The sequence below is a fragment of the Squalius cephalus genome, assembly GCF_949319135.1.
Source record: "Squalius cephalus genome assembly, chromosome: 15".
Lineage (NCBI taxonomy): Eukaryota > Metazoa > Chordata > Actinopteri > Cypriniformes > Leuciscidae > Squalius > Squalius cephalus.
The window spans coordinates 8045631-8065233 of record NC_137136.1 but is presented as its reverse complement, the minus strand read 5'-3'; the positions used below and the strand labels follow the sequence as shown (position 1 = coordinate 8065233).

At 36.1% G+C, this 19603-nt stretch overlaps 4 protein-coding genes across 10 annotated transcripts; 1 reads left to right on the top strand and 3 right to left on the bottom strand.

Moving 5' to 3' along the window:
• Positions 1-856: 856 nt before the first annotated feature.
• On the top strand, positions 857-11122 carry LOC307172871 (sodium channel regulatory subunit beta-1; the record flags this gene model as incomplete). 3 transcript variants are annotated; one of them, XM_079895574.1, is made up of 5 exons in its annotated part: positions 857-1336; positions 1772-1938; positions 2353-2590; positions 2676-2835; positions 3664-4125. In XM_079895574.1, the coding sequence occupies exons 1-5, from the start codon at positions 1285-1287 to the stop codon at positions 3707-3709; spliced, it is 663 nt and encodes a 220-aa protein (XP_079751700.1). In that variant the 5' UTR covers positions 857-1284. The 3 variants fall into 3 exon arrangements, with proteins under 3 accessions (XP_079751700.1, XP_079751702.1, XP_079751701.1); XM_079895576.1 differs by having other exon boundaries at positions 970-1235; XM_079895575.1 differs by lacking the exon at positions 3664-4125 and adding an exon at positions 11077-11122 and having other exon boundaries at positions 1023-1336.
• Positions 4469-5575, bottom strand: LOC307172872 (apoptosis-associated speck-like protein containing a CARD). 2 transcript variants are annotated; one of them, XR_013823776.1, is made up of 3 exons: positions 5190-5547; positions 4716-4760; positions 4469-4531 (listed from the first exon to the last, which is right to left on the bottom strand). XR_013823776.1 is itself a non-coding variant. In XM_079895577.1 (3 exons), exons 1-3 carry the CDS (start codon positions 5460-5462, stop codon positions 4505-4507), a joined length of 342 nt encoding a protein of 113 aa, XP_079751703.1. In that variant the 5' UTR covers positions 5463-5575; the 3' UTR covers positions 4469-4504. The 2 variants fall into 2 exon arrangements, 1 of the variants encoding a protein (XP_079751703.1); XM_079895577.1 differs by having other exon boundaries at positions 4716-4757; positions 5190-5575.
• Positions 8172-13153, bottom strand: pycard (PYD and CARD domain containing). Of its 4 annotated transcripts, XM_079895559.1 has the most exons (5): positions 12754-13109; positions 12392-12436; positions 12193-12237; positions 9718-9869; positions 8172-9506 (listed from the first exon to the last, which is right to left on the bottom strand). In XM_079895559.1, the coding sequence occupies exons 1-5, from the start codon at positions 13022-13024 to the stop codon at positions 9282-9284; spliced, it is 738 nt and encodes a 245-aa protein (XP_079751685.1). In that variant the 5' UTR covers positions 13025-13109; the 3' UTR covers positions 8172-9281. The 4 variants fall into 4 exon arrangements, with proteins under 4 accessions (XP_079751685.1, XP_079751686.1, XP_079751687.1 ...); XM_079895560.1 differs by lacking the exon at positions 12392-12436 and having other exon boundaries at positions 12754-13059; XM_079895561.1 differs by lacking the exons at positions 8172-9506; positions 9718-9869 and adding an exon at positions 11239-12012 and having other exon boundaries at positions 12754-13153.
• A 722-nt stretch (positions 13154-13875) lies between these two features.
• Positions 13876-18862, bottom strand: caspa (caspase a). The gene is made up of 8 exons (XM_079895558.1): positions 18466-18862; positions 17093-17137; positions 16110-16261; positions 15729-15905; positions 15309-15549; positions 15064-15180; positions 14664-14773; positions 13876-14524 (listed from the first exon to the last, which is right to left on the bottom strand). The coding sequence occupies exons 1-8, from the start codon at positions 18734-18736 to the stop codon at positions 14417-14419; spliced, it is 1221 nt and encodes a 406-aa protein (XP_079751684.1). The 5' UTR covers positions 18737-18862; the 3' UTR covers positions 13876-14416.
• Between the last annotated feature and the right edge of the window lie 741 nt (positions 18863-19603).

Below are 19603 nucleotides of genomic sequence, written 5' to 3'. Positions count from 1 at the left end.
CAACAAACTCAAGCTCCTCCAACATTTCTCTTCAAAAATTACAGTTAAGACTTCTAATTCATGACTGGTGTTTTGCTTTGCTCTATCCTCTTTTCTTTCGCATTCGTCAATACGTCATGCGTCGGGTCAGAGGTCACTCTTAGGGCTAATTCCGAGTTCAGGACGTGAACAGCTCTGATTATCATCTCGTAATCACGGTTATGACATGGCATGAACGCGGCATAAGCTCGTTGTTTTGGTTCGGGAGGAACTGTTAAAGGTGGCTGCTGTTTGTTTGCGGCACTCGGTGACTGTCTGTCTACATCTCTTGAAACGCCTGATGACGTGTGATGTTTGCACGAGCGTGGCGGAGGTATGGAAATACATGTTGATAAGCGGACGTAGGGCATTGTATCATTGCATTCAGACCAAATGGAATGATTGGTTGAACATTTTTTGGTCCAGAGGCTTCCACGGAAAATATATTTACATTTTTTATTATTTAGACCACTTACTTTATTGATTGTTATCAGGATGTGAAAAAAGTTTTAACCAGGATAACAAAAAGTGTTTCTGAAAAACATTGCTTATACCTTTGAGTAAAAAAAGCAAGATAGATGCTGTATTAGCATCTTATAAATATGTAGCCTACTAGTATCTAATAAATACAAACTAATACCAGTATTTATTGGAATACATGCTAAGTGATTTTTTGATATCTAAACCTCAGTGATTCATAATTCAATGTATTACCAATAACAATAAAACCAATGAAACTGAATAAGTTATATTGGATTATTTGCTACTAGTATTAAAAGTTAAGTGGAAACATTAAACAGAAAATAGTTCAAGGGACTAAATGTTAAAACGGCATGCCACGTGATGATTGGGTGATCGTATAGCAACTGGACGCCACTCGCGCTCGCGCTCGTCCGAATCTCACGTCTCAAATTCCGTGTTGAGTTGCAAGCACAAGGATTCACACGGTCTATACTTAGCTCTCCTAAACGTCAAAGTCTGCTGCAAAACACGATCTGTTTCTTAGTGTGACGTGATATCATTTTAAAGCTTTAAACGCTTTCTTGAAATCATTTGAAGGCTGAAAGATTATGTTTAAATATAGTTTTTAGGATGATCAACTGAAGAGTTTGATTTAAAATGCGAGGAACTGAGGATGTTGAGCCCAGTAATGTTTAAGAAACTGTGATTATAAAGAAGAAAAGAGAAACGTGGGACAAGGAAGCGATTTCAAGGAGGTGATTTATAGTTGAGTGCATCGGTTACAACTGTACGTGAACTGTGACAATGTCAATGGGAATTATTTCATTTTTGGCTCTCAGCGTCTTTTTTAGTCAAGGTAAGTTAGGCTATAAAACATGCAAGTGTGAAATTATTTTAAACGATACAATTATTGGAGTGGATTATTAACATATTAGTACAGTCATCAGATGTTAGCAGCATATATTTGTCATTATTTATTATAGGCTGCAGCCGCTGCATTAATAACCCTCGTTAAGTCTTATGCCGCTATAATGTTAGTCTCTCCATGTAAGATCCTGTACATTTATCTTTGGATTTATTGCTCAGAAACGTAACGTTTTCAAAATATTAAAGTTGAAGCTGCATGATAAGCAAAGAAAGCCAATATTATAATTTTATCAAAACTTTCTTCAGTCTTGAGGATCTAGCCCATGGAAAATGTCCCACTGCCATAACATCTTTGCTTAATGCTTCTGAACTATAATAATCTTGCATCTCTTTTTTCTTGCTTGTTCAAAATGTCTAATTTTAGTACCACAAGGCCAAACTGGATGTGCTGAAGTGGATTCCATGACAGAGGCTGTGGCTGGAGAAAGTTTTCTGTTGGGTTGCATTTCCTGCAAAAAAAGAGCAGAAGTGCCAGGTTCTGCTATTGTGGAGTGGCACTTCAAACCAGCTGGAACTGATGAGTTTATCCAGGTTAGTACGGAGATTATATGGACCAGAAAGCCTGTTGTCAGGTTGTTCGGTCAGCTTTACATATTTTACACTCTTAAAAATAACGGTTCCGAAAGGGAAGTTTCGCAGCAGTGCCATAGAAGAACCATTTTGGGTTCCTCAAAGAACCTTTCAGTGAACAGTTCTTAAAAGAACCATTTTTTTTTTTTTGGAAGAACGTGCAAGAGTGTGAATTTTAATAATCTGAAGAACCTTTTTCCACCTTCTGTAATGGAAAAGTTCCATCAATGCCATCTAAGCACCTTTATTTTTAAGAGTGTACAGCAGAGCATACAGTAGAACACTAATCAATTTAAATTAGCTGATTTTTTTTTTTATTTTTTTTTTTTTTAAATCTTTACATGCTTTTATTAGTAATATCTCTGTTCCTATCAGATTTTCCAGTATGAATATCCTTCCCCCACTATTCTTCATGAAAACTTTGAGGGAAGATTAGACTGGCAAGGGACTATGTGGACAAAGGATGTGCAAATTGGTGCCATCTCCATTAACAATGTCACATATAATGACACTGGGACTTACCGCTGTACCTTCCACCGAACGCTGTACCTTTCTATGAGTGAGGAGCATGTGATAATAAACAAAGAGGTGGAACTCACAGTTGTGGAAAAAGGTGAGACTCATTCATATTCCACTCACAGGTGACAAATTTGCATTTCAACTAGTAATTTGAATATGTGAATTTGTTGCTCCCCCAGCCAACCCCGAGCTGACGACTGTAGTCTCTGAGATCATGATGTACGTGTTGATCGTAGTCCTGCAATTGTGGATGATTGGAGTGCTGATTTACTGCTATAGGAAGATCTACGCCGAGAACGAAGCTCGAGAGGCCAGAAAAGCTGCACGCTCTCAAAACAAGTAAGGATTACTTTTTTTGCACCAGTTTTTTTCCCACAGCATATACATTGCCAGTCAAAAGTTTGGAATAAGGCTGCATTTGTTTGATAAAAAATACAGTAAAGCAGTAATATTGTGAAATATTATTACAATTTAAAAGAATTGTTTTGTATGTTAATGTATTTTAAAATGTAATTTATTCCTGTGATGTCAAAGCTATATTTTCAGCAGCATTACTCCAGTCTTCAGTGTCACATGATCCTTCAGAAATCATTCTAATATGCTGATTTGCTGCTCAAGAAATATTTCTTGTTATCAATGTTGAAAACAGTTGTGCTGCTTAATATTTTTGTGGAAACTGTGATTAAAAGTTTGGGGTATAATGATTTATTTATTTAATTTTAAAAGAAAGATATTAATACTTTTATTAAACAAGGACTGTATATTTATTCAAGTGACAGTAAATACTCTTATTTAAGATTTCTTTTTTTTTTTAAATGCTGTTTTTTTAACTTTCTAACAATAAATGATAGTAAGTGAACACTAAATCAGCATATTGAAATTATCATGTGACGCTGAAGACTGGAGTAATGATTCTGAAAATTCAGCTTTGTCATCACAGGAATAAATTATATTTTAAAATATATTAAAATAGAAAACATTTATTTTAAAATGTAATATTTCACAATGTTACCGTTATTGTATTTTTATCAAACACTCAGCCTTGGTAAGCAGAAGAGACTTCTTTCAAAACATTAAAAATTATTCCAAACTTTCGACCGCCAGTGTATAAAGTTGTTTATACCTTTCTGATTCAAAATGTACTTTTTTCATCTTTTGTTTTCACAGATTTATTGACTCGAAGGACCCTTGTGATGGTGTGTATTTGGAATAACTACAGTTTTGGTTAGTAGGCTTATTCATTTTCAGTGAATATAGGTTTACTAAATTAATGCTAACATAGTTCTATTTGTTGTTACAAACCTCTGTGTATTTCTAGGGACATAGCATTGCATTGACTATGCTAATACAGAACACAGAATGATTAATAATACACTTGGTAATAAATCGGAATCAGGAATATAGAGAGTCTGAATAAACAGATAAATTAAAAGGATAAACAGAAGAAATTAAAAGGGTTTGTAGAAAAGAAACAAAAATCTGGTTTCTTAACTTGGCTGTTTTTTAACTGGTGATAAAAAGATAAGTATGCGAAGACGTACAGACAAGTGTTTTAATCATCAATAAAGATGGAATTGTTTTTGTTCTACCAAGAAAGATTTTGGACCTGATTTTGTGACAGGTTGTCTGCTCGAAAAAAAAAAAAAACAGTAAACAAAGTACAGGAAACAACATTCAAACTTAGCTGGTTTTACAGTATGTGATAAAAAGCCTAGTTTTAAAACAATGGCAATTTAAATTTGAGTAAAGTAAAAATGTAATAGATTTAATCTTCACGGAGCCTCAAGCTCTTCAATTAGGAGGGCATTTGAATTCTTGAGAGCTGCATATAAAAGATCTTTCCCTTTAGTGCCAGCAGATTTAATTGGGCCCATTAATAAAGCTCTCATCTTCGTTTGTGGGGTTTTCTCAGCACGAATGGCACTGTAGTCCTCGTCTGAGATGACTTTCTTCTGATAAAGTACATCTAGGATGGTGTCCACATTATGAACTCGATTTATCAGCTCTGTCAAATTACTATCGATGAAGTGTTCACCTATGAAAGAGATGTAAACATGCATGTGGTCAGATTGTGAGGATACTGATGATGAGTTCATATTAATATTTTGTATATATGAAGTTATGAACAAGGTTTATTAGGTGATAAATAAACACCCTCATTGTCTTCACCAAAGAGTGAAGAGATTTAAAACCTACCTTACCAACCTAGACTTACTCACCATTAGATGGAGCCCTCGGGCCTGGTTGAGGAACAACTGGAGCTACTGAAAAACAAGAGGAAGTTAATGATTCTCGTATTTTAATGGGGGTTACACGAAGGAAACTGAAAGTAAAATTAAATTCATGTCTAGAGTACAATTACATATAGGAATCGTAAATAATTTAACGAATTCTCCTTTCGATTCTGATTCTTCTTAACGAATTAGTAGGCTACTTTGAGGGAACAATTATGTCTATTTGCACACACACACACAAAAAAAGAAAGAAAAACAAATAAATTCAATTTGAATTTGCATTAAAATACTTTTTACGTTTTACTTTTAAATGGAACAGGTTCTAAATTCTGGAGAACTGGTTTTAGGTTTCCAACTTATCATTTTTAATTCTACACCAAGGAAAGAATAATTCGACCTTGTAGACTACTTTGTCTACTCTTTCTGAATTTATTTTTCTATTCAAAATAGATTACTTACTTTGTAGCCTATGTTCTTTCTGAGCTCCTCTGCCAGGTTATTTTCTCTAATAGCCCTTAAAACTTCGAGTGTCACAGGAACAGCGCCTGTCGATGTGAAAGTGTTCACCATTACATCGGCGAGATCTAGAGCGTCTTTAATTTTGTCGATTGTAGCTTGTCGTACTCGCGGTTCTTCCTCCCGATCGCGCAATTTGATTTTAAACTTTCTTAGCTTTTCCTCCCCCAGATCCTCAAAAGTATTCTCCAGTTCTTGCTTAATGTTTCTCTCCATGGTTCCTCAAAGTTTCGCGGCTCTTCTACAGGCTTTTGACCGGCGGAGGATGAACCGCTGAAAAAGAGACCTCCTGTTTTGCGCCGAGATGAAGGCGTGTCTTTAGACTTTCAGTATGACATTTACATTGAGCATTTCCTTCCTCATTTCATAACCAATTTCTTGTAAATGCTGGGGTACAAGAGAGTGTACTTTGGTTTTTTTTTTTTTTAATCTACGTTGGTATGATATTTAAGTTTGTAATAATGCAATAAATTGTAGGCTACCTCAGAGAAAGTGCATGAACAGGAGGCACCCGCATCTCCTTCCCCATTCTGCATAGGCCTATTTCATAATCCAAAAAATATAAAGATGATTCAATGAAACCTTGAAAATTACTTATATTACATGCACACATAGGCTACATCTCGGGTTCCTCCTATATCAGTTTCAGTTTGCTGTAGCGATTAATTACTTATGTGACCAAAAGTAATTCATTTTCCACGGTCACACTAAATGCGTCTCTATAGCACGCATTGTGTTTATCGTGCAATTTATACGCCAAAATGAGTTTTTACGTGCATATGATACGCATGGGTAGGTTTAGTAGTGGTAGGGTACGTGCATATGATACGCATGGGTAGGTTTAGTAGTGGTAGGGTACGTGCATATGATACGCATGGGTAGGTTTAGGGTAGGGCCATTTAGGGTAGGGTAGGGTAGGGTCATTTTCGCGTATAAATTGCACGATAAACACAATGCGTGCAATAGAGACGTGGCCGATTTTAGTTTTTTTCTCTGGAGCTTATGTGATCCACCCTCCTAAAACCGTTGCTAGTTTAACACTATTGTTGGAAACTAATGCAGCCGCTTGTAGCCTACTTCCTCAACGCCAGGTCAGTCAGAAACTTCACAGGTAGCATTTATTTTGTGAGAAAGTACTTTGTAACTAAACTGTTTTCCAAGGTACTGCAATGTCTAAAACCTTTTTTTTTTTTTTTTTTTTTTTTTTTGAAAAGTGTTATCCTGCTATCCTTATTTTATTATTTAATGCAATGACATTTATTATAGCTAGCTGTTATAAATATAATATTAGCAGAACCATTTATTTTAAAGTGTATCTCATTTGTCTCAACTGTGTAAATTTTCCTGATGTATCATATTTGATACTCATTATTTAACATGATTTCTTTCTAAAAAAGTGATGTATGTAACCTAACCGACATTTCTTCAGTCCAGGAAGTGTTTATTTTGAAATATTACTAACAAAAGTTATTCTTATGTTTAAAAATCAGTAAAGATTTCACAAAAGGACAAATGTGCCACAAACTGGGTGGGGATGTTTTTAGAATTAGACTGAAAGGTCTTTTACCTGCTAAAAAAGCATAAACTATCAATCAGAGGACAGAAGGCATGTGATTCTGTAAAACAGGTTTTTCAGCAAAGTTTTGATCATGTTGATAATTCAAGAGCCTTAGAAATGTTCTTTTCAAATATGATACAGTAGGTTACCTTTATTAACAAAATAAAGTTTTGTGTGAAAGTTTTGTGTTTCTGTTTGTGTGAAAATACATTTGTGAATTATTATGTATCAGAACAAGTTTTCTCTTCAGAGGAAATGCAGCTAAACCATGGGGGGTGAAATGCTCATTTTCACTCAATCTCCTGTTAATCTTGAGTACCTATAGAGTAATATTGCATCCTTCATATCTCCAAAAAGTCTTTTGTTTTATTAAATTTTTAACAGAAAGATAGACTGTACCGAGTCTTTCCGGAAAAAAACGAGCGGCTGGGGGCGGGCCCTGTGGGCGAAGCTTAGCTGTGCTAACGTGCCGAGCTAGTAACAACACACAGAGACATTTGTTCAACAAACAGTTTTACTCACCGTCCGGTTCCAACGCACGACCGCGAACCTTTATCATTGTGACTGCTCGATCCTTAAGCATTAGACGATCTGCAAATCCGTCGATATGGGCTTTGTTTATAAAACAATCATCGTCGAAATGCAGGGAACAAACAGTCTAACAGTTACACAACTCCGTTTATGGTCAGGAAAACAAACTCCATCCACGGGTTCCTTAACGCTGGATTCTTTGGGAATCTGTGCAGGGTTGTCTTGCCCTGGCAACCAAAAACACACTTCTTTGGTTGACATTGACTTCCCAAAAGCCGGGCAGGGCGCTTTGATGGCGAACTGCTTTCACTCTCTTGCTCTAGTCTACGAGTGCGCGCGCGGCCGCGATCTTACCGGAGAAGTGCCCTTAGGACCCATATAAGGAAATTCCGCCCTATCTTACGTAAGAGAGCCATACTCGAAAAAAACTTTACGAAACTTGTGACAAACCGGAAGGAGTATTTTTGGAACAAAAATACTCCTTCAAACGTACAACTTAGTTTTTGAAACTTTGTCCATGTTTAGCATGGGAATCCAACTCTTTACCAGTGTAAAAAACTCAGTATGCATGAAATAGCATTTCACCCCCCCTTTAAGTCAATTCCTTTGTAAATTGAAAAAGTTGTTTAATAAAGGTTTTTCTTTTTTTAAAATAACTATTTTTTCAGACATCTGGAAAGACTTTTTAGGATTTGCTGGAGATGCAAAGGCACATGAGGGTCTACAGAATTCACAGATAAGGAGAGAAATGCATGTACAGTCAGAGTCCAGGGAACAGGTAGAACAACTTTGCCGACGACGCTCTGTCTTTACACGCCATTTGTCTGTAGCTCCCGGTCATATCTGAACTGTCAAAAAGTCTAATAACCTGTACACTGTAAAAAATGTCTAACCTCCCCAACTCAAAGTTTTCTAGTGACTGGTCACATCTAAATTTTTCAATTGGCCCAAGTGAAATTCTGTTTTTCGCATACACCACTGCAGAGACATTGGTGCACTTGACAACTTGATAATCCAGCTCCTTTAACAGCCATTCCTGTCACAGTTGTTAGATCCGCTGTCTCTCTCTCGTCTTGTGTGTGTGTGTGTGTGTGTGTGTGGTGTGTGCGTACTGATTGTTTCGTGTGGGCGTTACCGCTGATTATCTGATTCTCTCATCAGCGCCTGCAGCTACATTCCATCAGCCAGCCTATTTAATGCCTTGTCTTTCGTCTTGTGTTTGTCAGATCGTTGTTGGAGCTTCCCCGTGTCGTTTCCTGTTCCTGTTCTTCTCGTGTGTTCTCGTATCTGATTTTGAGTTCATCGTGTTGTGCTGATTCCTGTTTCCAGTCTCGTTGTGGATTCTACACTTTGATCATTAAAATAAATTCTATACTCAGATCATCACTCATCATTCCGGGGTTGCCCATCGAAGTCCCTGCGTCACCACTCTCCTGCTGTCTGCGGCGTGTTGGACTTATTGTTGTAATTCCCAATAAAGAGATCTTTTGCTTGCAACTTGCATCCGCGTATATCCTGGTAGTCCGGAGTTCTCGCGAGAGCACAAGTTGAATTTGCTCAGCGAGTTACTCTGGTGTCGAGTAATGATGCTCATTAAATATGCTCCTCGATCTGAGCTGCACCAATGACATCGGGTTATCTGATATAGGCGGTCCAGAGGCGAGCTAAACAGATGACGACAGCGCTGTGACGTCCAAGTCATTAGTAAACATTGCAAGATGGCTATGGATGAACACCAGTTGTTTGGAACGGCTTTGGCCGCTACAATGAACGAGTTAGACTTGGCTTTTTATCTAAAACAGGAACAGAAGGCGCCGCTCGAATCATTCCTTTGCAAGAAGGGCGTTTTTGCTGTTTTGCCGACCGGATACGGTAAGAATATAATTTACCAGTTAGCTCCACCGGTAGTAAGCTTATGGGGTTTATTGTTGTGATTGGTCGTAGTGTTATCCTATTGCGTGCAGTGAGATTTTCAAATGCATGCTTGGTGCCGCCCCTCGAGCTGGCCGATTTTCATTAGTCGATGCCAGACCATTAATCTTTTCCATGCTCCACAATTCCATGCTCTCTTCATCTCTCTCTGCCACCCTTCTGCCCTTATCATCAAAATCTCTGTTGTTGATAAGCAGGGCAAGACGTGTTCTTGCAAACTTGTCTTTTGCTTCATAAATCTAAGAAAAACAACCAAGAGATGTTAATGCAGAATTTGACCACAACTAATACAATGGCAATCTAGAGCAACTGTCATGCTATAGTAACATTAGTGTTGTATCATTAGAAAGACTACTGATGTGTAGGCGTTTTATTAATATGACTAAATTGAACTATTTAACTTTTTCCTGGTAATGTTTTATGAATAGATTAATACTTGTTTATACTTGCCTCTTGTCCATTTTCTTCAAGTATTTTGTTTTTAAATGGTTGGCTGCACGGAGTAACCTGCAATTCTCTCTGCCAATCATCTGACTGAGGACGCTCAACCTTCAGACCCTGACCTGAACTTGCTTCTACACGTGGCTGAGACACTGTTAAGCCTAGAAAACACAACACAGCTCATGAGCACATCATTCCTCATATTCTAACATATCATATTTTTGTTTTGACATTCCAACCTGAAACCTGAGATTACAAGTCCCTGTATGCTCAGAAGTTGAGGATAATTGCCTGGAGCTTTGTGAAACGTTTGTAGAAAACTCGAGTAAACTGTGTATAGTGATATTTTTCTTAAGTTAAATGAACACACTCATTTTCTTCACCAGAGAGCAGGGGTGTAACGATACCCTCATGTCACTATACTGAACTCACAATATTATTGTGATACTCCAAGACATATGGTAAAAGGTTAACAAAAAAAAAATTGTTAGATTGTTAGATTAGATTACATTGGGGGTGGAAATGAATAGGCTTGGACTTGGTAACTCAATGCACAGGAAAATGTTGAAACCAGAATAAAAATATTGATGATTCTGAAGCTGAAAATACAGAATTATTTTAGTGAACATGCTTGCACTCTGTCACTGACTAGATATATTTAAAATAATGTAGGCCACTTTTTACTGGTAACATAAGACATTTGGCATTATCAGGAACCACAAATATCCCCCATTGCATTATTAAACATTATATTCAATATTATGTGCAGTATAGTTTAATGTAGTCTTGAATTTTTTCTCACACAGTAATTTTTATTTTTGATGAACTATACACAATACATATTGTCACTATTCACAATACATATTGTTGCATTTTTGTATTGTGATATATTGTGACACGATATATTGTTACACCCCTACCAAAGAGTGAAGAGATTTAAAACCCACCTTACCAAGACTTACTCACCATCAGATTTGTGTTCCTTTTATTAAACAAGGACACAGTAAATTGATTCAAGTGACAGTAAATAATATAATCTTATAAAATATTTCTATTTAAAAAAATAACAAATTTCCAATAATAATTGATAATAATTGAGCACCAAATCAGTACCAGTATATTGGAATGATCATGTGACACTGAAGACTGGAGTAATGATGCTGAAAAATCAGCTTTGGCATCACAGGAATAAATTATATATTCAAATATAAAACATTTATTTTAATATGTAATATGGTTCACAATGCTACCGTTATTGCTGAGCAGAAGAGACTTCTTTTTAAAACATTAAAAATGATTCCAAACTTTTGACCGACAGTGTATAAAGATATTTATACCGTTCTGATTCAAAATGTACTTTTTTCACAGATTTATTGACTCGAAGGACCCTTGTGATGGTGTGTATTTGGAATAACTACAGTTTTGGTTAGTAGGCTTATTCATTTTCAGTGAATAGACACTATAGGTTTACTACGTTAATGCTATAACATAGATCTATATTTTTACAAACCTCTGTGTATTTCTAGGGACATTTCTAGCATTGAATTGACTAAGGTAAAGCAGAACACAGAATGATTAATATACCATGGTAATAAATCAGATACATTGTATCAACAAGACATTATACATATGCAGAATTGAATCAGGAATATAGAGAGTCTGAATAAACAGATAAATTAAAAGGATAAACAGAAGAAATTAAAAGGGTTTGTAGAAAAGAAACAAAAATCTGGTTTCTTAACTTGGCTGTTTATTGACTGGTGATAAAAAGATAAGTATGCGAAGACGTACAGACAAGTGTTTTAATCATCAATAAAGATGGAATTGTTTTTGTTCTACCAAGAAAGATTTTGGACCTGATTTTGTGACAGGTTGTCTGCTCGGGTTGTATGTGATAAAAAGCCTAACAATGGCAATTTAAATTTGAGTTTGTTTGCTATTATTGTGAATTGAAAGTTTCTTGTTTCATCTACTATGTATCCCATATAGCCTATAGTAAAGGAGACAAAAAAGTAAAGTAAAAATGTAATAGATTTAATCTTCACGGAGCCTCAAGCTCTTCAATTAGGAGGGCATTTGACTTCTTGAGAGCTGCATATAAAAGATCTTTCCCTTTAGTGCCAGCAGATTTAATTGGACCCATTAATAAAGCTCTCATCTTCGTTTGTGGGGTTTTCTCAGCACGAATGGCACTGTAGTCCTCGTCTGAGATGACTTTCTTCTGATAAAGTTCATCTAGGATGGTGTCCACATTATGAACTCGATTTATCAGCTCTGTCAAATTACTATCGATGAAGTGTTCACCTATGAAAGAGATGTAAACATGCATGTGGTCAGATTGTGAGGATACTGATGATGAGTTCATATTAATATTTTGTACATATGAAGTTATGAACAAGGTTTATTTGGTAATAAATAAACACCCTCATTGTCTTCACCAAAGAGTGAAGAGATTTAAAACCCACCTTACCAACCTATACTCACCATTAGATGGAGCTCTCGGGCCTGGTTGAGGAACAGCTGGAGCTACTGAAAAACAAGAGGAGGATGTAAATGTGCATGTGGTCAGATTGTGATAATGGAGTTCATATTAATATTTTTTTATTTGGTCATATATGAAGTTATGATCGCACTTTTATTAGGTTATAAATAAAACCTACCGTACCAACCTAGACTTACTCACCATCAGATGGAGCCCTCGGGCCTGGTTGAAGAACAGCTGGATCTACTGAAAAACAAGAGGAAGTTAATGATTCTCGTATTTAATGGGGGTTACACGAAGGAAACTGAAAGTAAAATTAAATCCATGTCTAGAGTAGCCTACAATTACATATAATTGTAACGAATAAATATATCGTTTTTAACGAATTCTCCTTTCGATCCTGATTCTTCTTAACGAATTAGTAGGCTAATTTGAGCCTAACTGGTTTTAGGTTTCCAATTTATAATTTCTAACTCTACACCAAGGAAAGAATAATTCGGCCTTGTAGGCTACTTTGTCTACTCTTTCTGAATTTAGTTTTCTATTCAAAATAGTTTACTTACTGCGGTCTATGTTCTTTCTGAGCTCCTCTGCCAGGTTATTTTCTCTAATAGCCTTTAAAACTTCGATTGCCACAGGAACAGCGCCTTTCGAAGTGAAAGTGTTCACCATTTCATTGGTGAGATCTAGATAGTCTTTAATTTTGTCGATTGTAGCTTGTCGTACTCGCGGTTCTTCCTCCCGATCGCGCAATTTGATTTTAAACTTTCTAAGCTTTTCCTCCCCCAGATCCTCAAAAGTATTCTCCAGTTCTTGCTTAATTTTTTTCTCCATGGTTCCTCAAAGTTTCGTGGCTCTTCTGCAGGCTTTTGGCAGGCGGAGGTTGAACCGCTGGAAAAGAGACCTCCTGTTTCGCGCCGAGATGAAGGCGTGTCTTTAGACTTTCAGTATGACATTTACATTGAGCATTTCCTTCCTCGTTAGATCACCAATTTCTTGTAAATGCTGGGGTATAGCTACAAGAAAGTGTACTTTGGTATGTTTTATCTACGTTGGTATGATTTAAGTTTGTAATAATGCAATAAATTGTACTTCAGAGAAAGTGCATGAATCTCAAGGAGGCACCTGCATCTCCTTTCCCATTCTGCATATTTCATAATCCAAAAAATATAAAGATGATTCTATGAAACAGTGACACACTTGACACACATACATCTCTGGTTCCTCCAATATTTCAGTTTGCTGTAGTGATTAATTACTTACGTGACCAAAAGTAATTAATTTTCAGTGGCCAATTTTAGTTTTTTTTTTTCCTGTGGAGCTTATGTGATCCACCCTCCTAAAACCGTTGCTAGTTTAACACTATTGTTGGAAACTAATGCAGCCGCTTTACTTCCTCAATGCCAGGTCAGTCAGAAACTTCAGAGGTAGCATTTATTTTGTGAGAAAGTACTTTGTAACTAAATTGGTTTCCAAGGTACTGCAATGTCTAAAACCTTTTCTTTTTTGAAAAGTGTTATCCTGCTATCCTTATTTTATTATTTAATGCAATGACATTTATTATAGCTAGCTGTTATAGCAAAACCATTTCTTTTAAAGTGTATCTCATTTGTCTCAACTGTGTAAATTTTCCTAATGTATCATTTTTGATACTCATTATTTAACATGATTTTTTTCTAAAAAGTGATGTATGTAACCTAACCGAAATTTCTTCAGTCCAGGAAGTGTTTATTTTGAAATATTACTAACAATACAAAAGTTATTCTTATGTTTAAAAATCAGTAAAGATTTCACAAAAGGACACATGTGCCACAAACTGGGTGGGGATGTTTTTAGAATTAGACTGAAAGGTCTTTTACCTGCTAAAAAAGCATAAACTATCAATCAAAGGACAGAAGGCATGTGATTCTGTAAAACAGGTTTTTCAGCAAGGTTGTGATCATGTTGATAATTCAAAAGCCTTAGAAATGTTCTTTTCAAATATGATACAGTGTATTGTTTGAGTGAAAATACATTTGTGAATTATTATGTATCAGAACAGGTTTTCTCTTCAGAGGAAATGCAGCTAAACCATTTAAGTCAATTCCTTTGTAAATTGAAAAAGTTGTTTAATAAAGGTTTTTCTTTTTTTGAAAGAACTATTTTTTCAGACATCTGGAAAGACTTTTTAGGAAGGCACATGAGGGTCTACAGAATTCACAGATAAGGAGAGAAATGCATGTACAATCAGAGTCCAGGGAACAGGTAGAACAACTTTGCCAGCGACGCTCTGTCTTTACACGCCATTTGTCTGTAGCTCCCGGTCATATCTGAACTGTCAAAACATCTAAGAACCTGTAAGAGGGGAACATAATAAACATCTGTGGCACGAAACGAACATTTGAATGGCAATGTACACAAAGAATAAATATTTTGACCTTTTTTAAAGGAACATAATTCACACAAGTTGCTCTTGCAGAAGCATGTGATTTACCTTCCTGAATAATTCCTCAATGTGATCCTCGTGTGCATATTTCGTAAACACATCCACTATGTACTGGACATAAAAAGTTCCATTCTGCACATGCCTGTAAGATTTGGTTTCTGTAGAAAAAAATTCATTAGTGGAGTTAGGATCTTTCAGACTTTCCACAATAATGAAATGGATATTGTGTATAATTACTGGTTTTACACTGAGAAACATCTTCAAATAATAATAAATAAAGTTCAGTTGAATACAAATGAGCTATTTAATATAAAATTATTTTTCACTCTTATACACTCTAATTCTACACTCTTAGAAAAAAGTGTTTTATAGGGGTCCATGTGGTTTTATGTAGAATAGGGTTCATGACTCAGTTTTAAAGAAAACTTTCTGCCAAAAAGCACTTTACCCGGGGTACAGGACATCAGAGAAATGAAGTCTTTCTCCTTGTGCACAAAGTCATCGCCTTCTATTTCCACTGGCTCATCAGGCTCACCGTCACTGGCCCACACGCGCCCATGCTCTCCTGAACAGAGATTTGGTTAAGAGTGTGTCCTTCTTCAAATAGGACAACAATCAATGGTGAGTTAATAATATACAATGATGTCCTGAGAATTCAACAATGAACAATTGTATTTTTAGTCATTTTCATACCTCCCCTGCAGGCTTGGATAAGAATAACCTTCGGTTTATTACGCAGAGCTGGACAATTCTCAGAGTTCAGATGACGGAAGATATCATCAACAGGGAAAGTATCAGAGGGGTTGGCTGTTTTATGATAATGGACACCCAAAATGGCATCCCTCTTTCCGTGGGACATTATAACCACAAATGTGCTGTCTGAACTTGCATGTTCTTCACGTTCTGCAAAGTTCTTGACTGCTTGCTTCATTTCCTGCCAAACAAATAAACTCCATTAAATAAATCAAGAGTACAATTACAATTAGAAAAACATATTAGCTGAAGTTCAAGGTTCTCAATAAAAAGCTATGTGCCATCTGGATCATTTTCTCTACATGCAGTAAAAAACTGTCATTTGAAGTCGTATCTTATGAAATAGTTTTTCTTATGCACCTCTGCAGAGACATTGGTGTATTTGACAACTTGATAACCCAGCTCCTTTAACAGCCATTCCATGTTCTCTTCATCTCTCTCTGCCCCTCTCCTGGTCATATCCTTAACATCAAAATCTCTGTTGTTGATAAGCAGGGCAAGACGTGTTCTTGCAAACTTGTCTTTTGGTTCATAAATCTAAGAAAAACAACCAAGAGATGTTAATGCAGAATTTAACCACAACTAATACAATGGCAATCTAGAGCAACTGTCATGCTATAGTAACATTAGCATTGTATCATTAGAAAGACTACTGATGTGTAAGTGTTTTATTAACATGACTAAATTGAACTATTTTACTTTTTCCTGGTAATGTTTTATGAATAGATGTTTAATACTTGCCTCTTCTCCATTTTCTTCAAGTATTTTGTTTTTAAATGGTGGGCTGCACGGAGTAACCTGCAATTCTCTCTGCCAATCATCTGACTGAGGAAGCTCAACCTTCAGACCCTGACCTGAACTTGCTTCTACACGTGGCTGAGACACTCTTAAGCCTAGAAAACACAACACAGCTCATGAGCACATCATTCCTCATATTCTAACATATCATATTTTTCACCCCTATGTTTTGACATTCCAACCTGAAACCTGAGATTACAAGTCAAGGATAATTGCCTGGAGCTTTGTGAAACGTTTGTAGAAAACTTGAGTGAATTGTGTATTGTGATATTTTCCTTAAGTTAAATGAATACACTCATTTTCTCCACCAAAGAGAAGGGGTGTAACAATACCCTCATGTCACGATTCGATACATATCACGAAACTGAACTCACGATTTTATTGCGATACTCCAAGACATAAGGTAAAAGGTTAACAAAAAAATAACTGTTAGATTAGATTACATTGGTGGTGGAAATGAATAGGCTTGGACTTGGTAACTCAATGCACAGGACAAAGTTGAAACCAGAATAAAAATATTGATTCTGAAGCTGAAAATACAGAATTATTTTAGCGAACATGCTTGCACTCTGTCACTGACTAGATATATTTAAAATAATGTAGGCCACTTTTGGTATTATCAGGAAAGACATTAAAGACATTTGGTATTATCAGGAACCACAAATATTCCCCCATTGCATTGTTAAACATTATATTTGATATTATGTACAGTATAGTTTAATGTAGTACTGACACTAAAACTCTGTAAACTTGATTTTTTTCTTACACAGTAATTTTTATTTTTGATGAACTATACACAATACATATTGTCACTATCCACAATATATTGTTGCATTTTTGTATTGTGATATATTGTGACACGATATATTGTTACACCCCTACCAAAGAGTGAAGAGATTTAAAACCCACCTTACCAACTTACTCACCATCAGATGGAGCCCTCGGGCCTGGTTGAGGAACAACTGGAGCTACTGAAAAACAAGAGGATATAGAGTTAGTTCACCCAAAAATGAAAATGTTGTCTTTAATTACTTAGCCTACTTAATTACTTACATGTCGTTCCAAACCCATAAGATCTTCGTTCATATTCGGAACACAAATTAAGATATTTTTTATAAAATCCGAGAGTTTTCTGACCCCATATATAGGTTATTACCACTTTCAAGGCCCAGAAAGGTAGTAAAGACATCATTAAAATAGTCCATGTAACTACAGTGGTTCAACGGTAATGTTATGAAGCGACGAGAATACTTTTTGTGCGCATTTTCTTCTCTTTCATGTCTGACGTTGTTCACGTGAGCACCACGAAGCATGCATGGTGCTGACGCCGGCCAATACTGTTTACAAAGTGATCACCATCACAGACTGACAAGGAAATGAAGAAACTGTTGAATAAAGTCGTTATTTTAGTTTTTTTGCACACAAAAAGTATTCTTGTTGCTTTATAACATTAAGGTTTAACCACTGCAGTCACATGGACTATTTTCCAATGTCTTTACTACCTTTCTGGGCCTTGAAAGTGGTAATAACGTTGCAGTCTGGGGGGGGGGGGGGGGAGCTCTCAAATGGCATCAAAATATCTTAATTTGTATTCTGAAGATGAACAAATGTCTTACGGGTTTGTAACGGCATGAGGGTGAGTAATTACTGACTACTGAGAATTACTGAGAATTAAAATTTTGGGTGAACTAACACTTAATGATTCCACTGCAAATCTCCACGTTCCACATTCAAAGCTCAATGTGCACAACTAGGCCTATGGATTGGGGTATTAATGAAGAATTATTTATTTAACTGGCCTTTCCCCGTCTTTACTATTCTCCTCTTCAAAATATTGTAATCAAGTGTTTAATGGGCGTTAGGAAATTGAAATTAAAATGGAGTTCTAGTCTAGAGTAAAATTAGAAATAGGACTCTTAAATGTAAGGATCCTGCTTTCGATTCTGAATTCTTAACGAATCTTTTGGGGAACAATTATTTTCAAATAAAAAGTAAAATAAAATAAAATAAAAGAGAGAGAGAGAGAGAGAGAGAGAGAGAGAGAGAGAGATGCCATTCGCATGAAAATCCTTTCGGTTTCACTTTTAAATGGAGCCGGTTCTTAAGAAATGGTTTTAGCTTTCCAACTATTTATAGGCTAATTATTAAAAATTCATAATACATAACTTCGCTAAACGTGCACTCTTCTCCTAATTTGTGGTTTGTTAAGATTCAGGCAATTTCTTCACTAACATGAAAGAAAACTACTATACTTACTATAGCCTATACTATTTGTTTTCTTTCATAACAGTTTACCTACCGTCTCCCAAGTTCTTTCTGAGCTCCTCTGCCAGGTTATTTTCTCTAATAGCCTTTAAAACTTCGAGTGTTACATGAACAGCGTCTTTCGATGTGAAAGTGTTCACCATTAAATCGACGAGATCTAGAGCGTCTTTAATTTTGTCGATTGTAGCTTGTCGTACTCGCGGTTCTTCCTCCCGATCGCGCAATTTGATTTTAAACTTTCTAAGCTTTTCCTCCCCCAGATCCTCAAAAGTATTCTCCAGTTCTTGCTTAATCTTTTTCTCCATGGTTCCTCAAAGTTTCGTGGCTCTTCTACGGGCGTTTGACCGGCGGAGGATGAACCGCTGGAAAAGAGACCTCCTGTTTCGCGCCGAGATGAAGGCGTGACTTTAGACTTTCAGCCTGACATTTACATTGAGCATTTCCTTCCTCATTTCATAACCACTTTCTTGTAAATACTGGGAAGCTACAAGAGAGTATGTTTTGTAGAAGATTGTAATGCATGCTGTAGCCTATTTAATTATGACATAACTAGCAGAGAACGGAAAAAAGCTGTTAAACTGAAGCAGCAATAGACCTCTGTTCCTCAGAGAAAGTCATAATTTGCTGGAGACACCTGCATCTCCTTTCCCATTCTGATTTTTCATGATCCAAAAAATAGAAAGATGATTCAATGAAACAATTAAAATAACTTACATTACATGCATGCACACAAGTCCTCTTACGAAAATAAGTAGTCATAGCCTACTTCGTTTATTTTATTAAATAAACTTAAGTAAAGTTCAAGTATACTTTATGTAGTAAGTATGCCTATATACTAATATCAATGTACTAGAATAACTACTTGTAAGTGTACTGTTTCAATACTACTTGGGATTAAATCTGCCCACTTTTTAGAGTATAAAATATACTTTTAAGTATACTTTAAGTGTAACAGACTACTAAACTTTGAGTACACAACTATTTTACAACTAAGTTTTTGTTTGTACTGCAACTATACTACAAGTGAACTTATAGGTATACTGATAGTTTAGTAGTCAAATACTTGTAGCACATTTTTTTTAGTTTATAATGGTAGGCCTACACTTTGAAGTACACTCAGTATAGGCTACTACTAGTTTATAGTTTTATACTGAAAGTAGGCCTATACTTGT